Here is a 9242-nt window from a genome sequence, read left to right as displayed (position 1 = left end):
AGCCGGCAGCCGGGAGGCGGTGGAGGCGTGTGATGACAGTCTCGTTTCATTTCATAAGAATTGAATAGCGAGACGTGTAATTAGCAAGCTTTTTAGAAGGAAAACTACTCATAAGCTTCCTCGAAAGGGTCGTATTAATTACTGGAGGTGCTCGTATGAGCGCGCTCGCAATAAATGGCCGGCCACTTGGCGCCCTAGCCTCGCCGGGCCTTATTAAAAATGTTAACACGTAAATTAGACTCCCGACTCGGCAACGGTGTATTAGCCAACCAATTAAATTTTAGAGTCAGCGTATACAATATCACCACAAGGCGACTTCACACGGCGGGGACGCCCGCTGCCCGCACTGTTTAGACGACTTTAAATTATATATTTTTTTACCTTACACTTTGATAACGTTACGAGTGTTACAAAATAAAATTGCGTTTTAATTGCAAAAATTATTTATCGGACTTAATATTTCCGGTGCGGGTTGGCATGGGTAAGGTTAAAAGGCATATGAAAATTGCGATGTAAGGCTGGCAACATTTCCGTTACCGACTGTGAGAGTCCTTACAGACGAGAGATTTTGTTCTCAGTTGAATTAATAAATGTTTATTAAGTGCGTAATTAAATATGAAGTAAAACGTTGGCAGACATTAAATGTGAATCGTTGATGCGGTTGGCGTTCGCGTCTCGCTGGCTGTGCCACACTATCTGTCGTCGAGTTCGTCTCTGCTCCGCCTAGCGTTGTGCTCGTCTCGTAGGTACATTGTCGTCGTCAGTGCAGCAGAATGTTGACACAAAATGTTCGTGTGGTCGTGGCTGGTGTGTGGTGAGGCGCGCGGTGTGTCGCGGCGCGAGGGGACGCACCGCAGTCCGCATTCACATTGTACGCGGTAACTAGTCGCTCGTGTGAACGCTTAAAAAGGTTTGAGGCTCGGCTGGTCTAAGTGCACGCCCTCACGCGACTAGTTGGATGTGTAAAAAGATTAATTGGAGTGTTGCCCGTATTCTAACAATTTACGGCGCCTTCTGTGGCGGGCCGGCCGCAGACCACTTTTGCGCAACTTAATTAAGCGAAATAACTTAAGCGAGTCACCGTTGCTAATTAGAGCCATCGTCGCCGCGCCGGCTAATGCCACGAGTGACTCTTTGTTTGCGGCCCGCGTACTTCTTTGAGTTCGCGCGCCAAAAGAATTTGTCTTTGCATCGACTTTGAGTGAAGGATGTTTGTTTTGCCCCCGGAGACTTAAAAGACTCTCCTCGTTCGCGTTGAGAAATGTGGCAACGTTTGTATGTGGATACAAATTTGTTGGCACATGAAAACATCTATAAAACTTTGAGTGCGAAGTCTTGCCACCTACAGTTTTTTATTCAAATTTAAAATATAATTTTTCTATTCGAAATTATTTTTTACGGTATTACATTGGCTTTATAAAAAGGTGTCGCGGAAGAAAAGCTAGAAGGATTTTTTAAAGGGCAAAAGGAGCGCTCTCGACATTAGTGTTCTTGAGGCCTACATGCAAGTGGCCATTACTGCGCTTGTTCTTTTCTTACTAACCATCGACAAAGGCTGGAAACTTTTTTTATACCCGCATTTATGATGTTAGTTTTACTTTAACATACTAACTGTAATCAATTATGAATAGCTATAGTTTTAAATCTGATTATATTCAAGAGCTTTAAAAATTGATTTATTATTTCATTGACGAATGAATGAAATAATAATTTTGTTTGTCGTATATTTTAGTTATCCGTTGAATGTACTTCTTATCTTTATGACAAAAGAAAAAAAGACAAAAGCGTAATGAGGCTCAATGTGTTCCGGCTTCTGTGTTGCACTTAATTAAAAAAAAAAGTTTGTTCTGTTACTGGTGTAATTATCCCTGTCGTTTATCGATGATGGCTACCCGTGTTAGAACTTTTTAATCGGTTATACTTTATTGCGTACTAAATTTTTTATATATACGAAAAATAGCCTAAACTGATATTTACTGAAGTTAATGATATTAAATTTAATATAACAATCTACGGATATTGCGAGTAAATAAGAGTAATTAAGTTATTTAAGACTATATTTAGATTGAAATGTTCATATAAACTGTTTATGTGCTGTCGATAGGATAACTGTTCAACAATTAACGCCCCCGCAGATTACACTTTTTATCGATTTTATTTTAGTTGTCCAATATAAAGAATAAAATCTTTCCTATTTACGAGTATAAACGAATACTTTCCTTTTTGTAGATTCAAATAAAAAAATAAACTTTTTTTATAAAAAAACAAAATCGACTTCCAAACAAAATACACTAAAAACAAAATATTCTCAAAAAAAAAACAGCACACTAAAAAGTACGAAATAATTCCTTGAAAATAGTAATCCTCCCTTATTATACTCGTATATTGTAGCTGTTATGTCTATATTGTACAATTATTATTACTTTGACGTCGGTGTCAGCCGAGGTATGCAGTGATATTTATACGTAAGGCTTTCTATATTTATACCATAACAATTGACCATTGAAACAGTAACGATTAAGTAATGAATCTACATTGACTGACACCGACTTCAAAGTAATAATAATTGGTCAAAAATAGTACATTGAAATATTCCAGTAGTAATAGTTATTTCTAATGGAAATTTAATTGAAGAAAATTTAAATTTAATTGAAAAAAAAAAAAACTTTATCCGTATTCATATAGTTTTGAAAATCGATTTAATTTTAAAATGCCATTCATTATTGAAGTCCTGACCGACTTGTAATTGCCCTCCGTGCGCCTATGAAACGCCCTCGCCCTTTCAGCGCCCTTTCAGAGATGTTTATCGCGAAGGAAATGACCGCTTTCCGATGTCCATAATACCACCATTAGGGGCACAAAGCACGGACAAAGTTCAGGTAAAAAGAATCGAACGCGTTGACAACTTTGTCAGTGTCCAAGAAAAGTTTAAATTTTAAATGGAATGGATGACATGAAAAAGTCTATCAACCTTGATGAATCGATTACATGTTGCATTGCTCAAAAGAACATACGATTATTTATCTTATTTCTAACCTAATTATGAATTGTTATTATCCAGTTTATTGTGTCAATAATTGAAGGAAAAGTTCATACAAAAAATTGAACATACAAGCAAAAATTTCAATCGCGACGTCCAACATAACAAATAACGTTATCAAAGCTTTTACAAAGCATTCCTTTTATCTAAAAGATACGACAAGCTTGAGATATAAAACATATCGATATGACTGAAGTGTTAGATACGATAAGCGTGTATTCTCCAATCAGTCGATAATTTTTCGAACGGTTAGGCACCCTTTATTGTTATAAATTGCGTAAGTGTCGAACGTTTCAGAATAGACCATGATAATATGTAGGTAGGCAAAGATGGGGAAGTGTTATCATAGAAGCACGCGGCTTATAGCAGGTGTCCCTTATCGCACGGCTTAGATAACGCGAAAATTAGTCGAGTACAAATCAATACTGAAGGGGACTTTTCCGTTACTTGCAGTACGATGTTACCATTCTATTAAAAATTATGTAACCAAAAAGAATTATTAATTATAACTCCTTGGTTATACGTGGTTTGTACGAGGAAAAATACTATATACTTGTTTATCAAATTAAAGACTGGACGAGCAATTTAATGTACATACCTATTATAAAACCACATGTTAGAACCACACATTTTCTTATATAATTTAATAATTATGCCTATATGTTATTCTGTTATTACTGGCTGTAATAACTCCATTACTATTTTCTTTTTAATCTTTAGTGTAAGGCTTACATGGACATGATATACCTGTGATACCCGCAAATATAAACTACTAGCTGTTCCCGTGCGACTTTATCCGCATAAAATTATGAAAATTTTATTTTATTGTTTACATGTGTCAAATTATCAATTGCAAATGTCAAAATGACATGACGTGACAAACCATGGCAGCCTTGCTTTCTTGATGTTGGCAGCAACTTATGGTCTCTTTCCCACATTAGGGTCTTTATCCAAAATATTTACCCCTAAGTTTAATGACGTGAAAATATATAGCCTAAAGCGTGACGTAAGTGTAGGGCTTTCTATTCAAAAAAGAATTATTCAAAAATATGCTGTAATTGCTGACATCCTAGGCCACAAAGAAGTGTGTGTTTACGTTTTATTATAATAGTATAGATAGATTTGCTTTCTTTACAAAAGACGGGATCAAGTGGTTGGTGATTAACGATATCCATGGACATCCGTAATACGAGAATACGTTTTTTAAATTACCCATATTTCACGTGTTTGTTGTTGAGATTTGAAAGGTAATTTAATATTTACATTCCCACCCCCACTCAATAGTTTTAGGGTTGTCCCTTCCTTCGATTAAAATTAGGAAATAGTGTATTTACACCCCTTAACGATTTATTATCGAGTAATAGGATTAGAGCACGGTCTGAGAAGGCGCCTTAATTGCTGTTAACGAATCGTTTAACGTTTTAAAAGAATTGTCAAACGAAAATAATACAAAAATGCAAAGGAATGAAGAAAGTGTAATAATTCTGTATATTTAAATAATATAAATTAATTATTAAGATGCATAATTACGGAATAAAAGAAGGAAACTTTTCAGTCGTTAAATAGTGTGTGCGATTTTCCTTATAACAGGAATCGCAATTGGCGGTTATTTAATGAGCTTAAATATTCTACCTTAAAACAATTTTAATTGGACAATAAACCGCAACATCGCACATTTCATTTTACATAACTATTTGATGAATAATACATTTTATATAGATTAATATTTTTTAATAGAAAGAAATAGAATTTATTAATATTATTAACCATAGTATGCATATAAAAATTATATAGTTTCCGTGGTATAGTTTGTTATTGGAGTTAATTTTATTAATAACTCGGATGAACATTTAAATAAATAAAAATAAACTCACCGGAAGTTGGAGAACCATTTGACGAGCTGCGCCGTGTTGTTCTTGTTGAACTTGATGTCGGGGAAGTACATCTTGAGGACAGCAGAACTTGGATACCGTACCCAGAAGAACATCAGCTTTGCTTTCCGGAGGTGCATCGGCGTCAGTGTGGAAGAGTGCAATGGAGTTATGGATTTCATTGGTTTAATTGATGACGTAAAATACAATTTAAAAAAAACAAGATGGATCATATAAGCAAACCGGAAGTACTTGTGTATTTCCGGTGCCATTATTATGGTTTCTTTTGCACTTTAGTGAATAAATTTTTGAAATTGTTATTGTAATTTTGAAGTTTAACAATCATAAAAAACTAATTGAACTAAAAATAGCTGTTAAAATGTTTTAGTATATTTTAATTACCAGTAATGATAACCTACGACCTTTTTTAAAAAACTTCGATAACTCGAGGAATTTAAGTTTACGATTATTTAATGTTTATGGATAAAAAGTTTAATAAGTTTAACATGGAATGAAAAATAAAGCGTTACATTAAACTATACTAAACAGAGACACTGATCTGTATAAATAGATAGTTAAATTGCTTAGACTGCATTTGTTTCGTTCCGCCTTTAACGCGCCTGTTAACAGTGACAGTTGATTATCTCTATTAATTTGCATTCGCACCGCTACCAAAAGCTACCGAAACCGCGAAAATAGACATAAGCATATCTTCTAGCCTGTCCATTTAAAGTTGTCAGTGATTAAATGAAATTAGGTTTATGATACAACACTATCAGCTTTAAGTTTATGGAACAATGGCCGACATATAAAGTAAGAAATGTAAAGACAGGGCGGGCAGTAGATTTAAATCTGATTATATCCCACTATTACGTGGACTGACTCGCGAAGCACCACAACACTTAATCCGTTTGCATCTAATCTTATAAAGTACCTTAGCCGATGTCTGTCGGCATTTAGTTTTATTAATCTATCCCAGTTCTTGTAAATATTTACGTAATACTTGAAATATTTTAATTGCAAGTAAACGAATGCAACAATGTATTCTCTCTTCCTAATGAATTAATTTTCCTCAAGACTACGAGTCTTCCACAGTGCTAGCATGCATACGTGTGGAGTATATGTATATTGTAGAAACCGCAGCATTTGTCGGGCTTCTAGAGTCGTATAATACCATCTAGTAAGTAGGAAGCAGGTGGCGGCAGTCGTAAGGTTAAATACTACAGAAATAAGATATGCGTGGGCGTATGCCGCACCGTTTGACTTATGTGGTAACAGCATTACAACTAAGCAGGTATGTATGTTACTATTAGAAACTCGAAACTAATATGTTTTCTATTTAATGAAAATACCTAAGATAATATTAAGTTATAGTATTGAAAAGGATATAGTAGGCTGCGCTCCGTCGAAGCCGAGGTCAGTGGAGTTGCAGTCGGAGTGCGGGTCTTGCGTATCCATGTGCTGCGGGTGGTGTGGGCCGGGCAGGCTGTGGCTGAGCGCGTGATGGTGCCGTAGGTAGTCGGGCGAAGCGTGCTGCGCTAACAGCGCGGGGTGCAGCAGCGCTGGTGGGTGCGGTAGTGGTGGCGAGTCCCGCTCTGGCGCTGGCGGGGACCGGGCCAGCCCACCTCCCGCTCCGAAGAAAGGCGAGTAAGGGGAGAAGACTTGGCTCTCGTGCAGCGATGGATTCGGTATCGCCACGGATGTCGGCAGCGCCATGCCCCCCGGGAACGGTCGTGGAGATGGGGATTCGGGAGATTGTCCCACGCCCTCGCCCAGGATCCGGCTGACGGTACGAGGCGTGATCCTCGTGTCCGTGACCTTGTGCCGCTTTTTCTTAGGGACTACGACAAGGCTGAGGGCCTCGTTCTGCTCGGGATTGGGTTCGCGCTCGTAGTGTCCGTTCATGGGGCCGTACAGCGGACCCAGTTTCGGCGGCGTCTGGAACATTCCTGTGGGAGGGCGAACGTGAGCGCCGTGGCCAGGCCCGCTAGCCTCGCCGTGCAGCGGAAACGCCGCGCCTGGTGCTCGCGGGCCGTTCATCTGACTCATCAACAACTGATTGTGTGTCATAAATGGCACACCGTTTGGTGCGCCCTGGTGATGAACAGGGGTGTTACCTGACATCTGTCCCGACACTCGCTCTTGTTTCAGTGTCGGCGATTTCCGCTCGATCATCCGCGTTGCTCGCATCAAGTCTTTGTTTAACTGCTCTGCCGCAGCCGCTGCCGCTTCCGATTGCTTGCCCAAGATTCGGCGCTGGTGCACAAATCGCGTGACGATGGAATCGATCAACGTCGTTAAGGACGCTGAGATCTCATTTTTAAGTACTTCGGCTAGCCCTTCTAAATCTGCACCCGAGACGGGGCCCACGGAGCCTGCATTACTGCGTAGAGCATCTAGTCTATCGGCGAGCTCAGAGGACATAGGTGGTTTTGGAGTCGGTCCCAGCTGCCTCTGTTGTGGAGAATGTTGAGTGGACTGCGGCCTCTGTTGCTGGCTATTCTGCTGTTGCTCCGCGACTTCTTTCATTCGAGCCTCTTGCTCTAGAAACAGCTTCTGGCCAACATTAATAGCATACATGGCTGCCGCATTGTTAAGGTGTTGGTGTGGATGTTGAGGATGCATATGCTCATTAGGAGGCATGTGAGGTATGAGAGGTAGAGCACCGTTAAAACTGGGCGGGAGATGTGGATGCGGTACACCATGCCCATGGATCTTCGCAGACATCATTTTATTCATCACCTGAGTGAGCACATTAGGAGCGACACTAGTTTGAATCGGAGGAGGCACTTCTTTCGCGGGCGAAGGAGGCTCCGATTTCGGCACCGGGTCTTCAGTCTGCTCTACATCACTAGACGCACCATCATTATCTACAGTCTCCGATTCATGTCCCATACGATTGCACAATTCCAAGTATTTTTCTTTCATTTCAGCTAACTGTTCTTGCATAGTCCTTAACTGTGATTTTAAAGCATTTTTTTCTACTAACTTTTGTTGTATGGGTCGCTCACCATCGTCCTCCGAATCGTCCGACACTGTGCGCGCGCTGCCGCCATGGCTGGTGCCGTACCGCTCTGCCGCACCGTCGTGCTGCTGCGGGTGGTACAATTTCCGCTTCTTGCAGCCGTTAACTTGGGGCTGCTGCGGCACGGGGCTCGAGCGCATCGTCGACACTATATTTTCAACACGGGCACGTTTCACATCGAGGGGTCGCGGTGAGGAGCGTTGCACGTCACTGTCGCGGTCCTCGGGCTCGGACTTGGGCGCCAGCAGAGGCTCGGGGTGCGCAAGCGGCGGCGAGGTGCGCGAGTCGCCGGCACTCTCAAGCGCGAGCAGCGCGTCGTCTAAGTCGGGGCGCGAATCGCGTGAGGCAGGTCGCTCAGGCGAGCGCTTTAATTTAGGCTCGTTGTTGTTATCAGCAAGCACGTTGTTGTTGTCCGGGGATAGGCGCAGCAGTTCCTTCTTGCGACTCTGAAGAATGTCGCGCAGGACGCGGTGCGCGATGTCACCGGCGGGCGCGTCGTCGCCAGCGTCGTCTGGACGCGGCGCGCGGCCCAGCAGCTCATTGAGCATCTCCGCCGGTGCGTATCCGGGCGCGAACAGCCCGAAGTGTTGGCGGCCGTCGAAGATGGCGCCGTACAGTCCGCCGCTCATGTGTGCGACGCGCGCGGGCGGTCCGTTCGTCGCGAGGGTCGAGTAAGAATTGCGCGGCTCGCCGGCGTCCACGCGCTGTCTGACGCGTTTGTGTTTCTTGAGCAGTCTATCGGAGTAGGGCGCGCGCTCGGCCTCCTCCTCCGATGACATCACTGGCACGGCGGAACGCGATTGGGCGCTCGGGCGGCGGGCAGGGCCCCGCGGCGGCGCCGGAGCGCGCGCTCTGCAACAAGAGGGGGCTGCACACCTGCCTGTGCGCGCCGGGGAGCGCGCGCGCTCCGCCAAGCCGCATCATTATGACCACATAGCAAACAAATATCAAAAAGCAACTTTCCAATTTTTTTAAAAATACCTCGAATACACCATGTAAATTCAATTGTTTTTTTTTCAATTACATTGTAAATTGTAGATTTATCTTTTTTATAAAATTATTATTTGTAGGTATACCTTTGTATATTTGTATCATTTTAAGATAAGAAACCTAATTTTTTAAATTTATTAATGGCGCATTTTTATGAACAAATATTAAAAATGCACTAATTAAGAAACTAGAGTTCGTCGTAATAAGACATAACGGCATTTTCATGGACAACTTATCCTTAAACATAATAATTTAAACGAAGATAAAGTCTTACAAGACATAAACCTTATCAGAAAATTCTTATAAGTACAAAATA

At 41.5% G+C, this 9242-nt stretch overlaps 1 protein-coding gene across 3 annotated transcripts in view; it reads right to left on the bottom strand.

The window, feature by feature from the left end:
• LOC106110502 (homeobox protein prospero) overlaps positions 1-8769 on the bottom strand; it is a 22908-nt gene extending 14139 nt beyond the window's left edge. Inside the window, exons 1-3 of one of the 3 annotated variants that reach the window (XM_013292358.1) lie at positions 7029-8769; positions 6301-6860; positions 4915-5069 (exon numbers count right to left, since the gene is read on the bottom strand). In XM_013292358.1, coding sequence (XP_013147812.1) covers positions 4915-5069; positions 6301-6860; positions 7029-8715 — 2402 coding nt within the window. In that variant the 5' untranslated portion in view covers positions 8716-8769. Of the gene's footprint in view, positions 1-4914; positions 5070-6300 lie in introns of all 3 variants that reach the window. The other 2 variants (XM_013292356.1, XM_013292357.1) reach the window with 2 other exon arrangements.
• Between the last annotated feature and the right edge of the window lie 473 nt (positions 8770-9242).

This window comes from Papilio polytes, unplaced genomic scaffold, assembly GCF_000836215.1.
Source record: "Papilio polytes unplaced genomic scaffold, Ppol_1.0 DF820622.1, whole genome shotgun sequence".
In the NCBI taxonomy this organism is placed as follows: Eukaryota; Metazoa; Arthropoda; class Insecta; order Lepidoptera; family Papilionidae; genus Papilio; species Papilio polytes.
The sequence above is the reverse complement of the archived record's forward strand: the minus strand, read 5'-3'. Positions and strand labels throughout refer to the sequence as shown.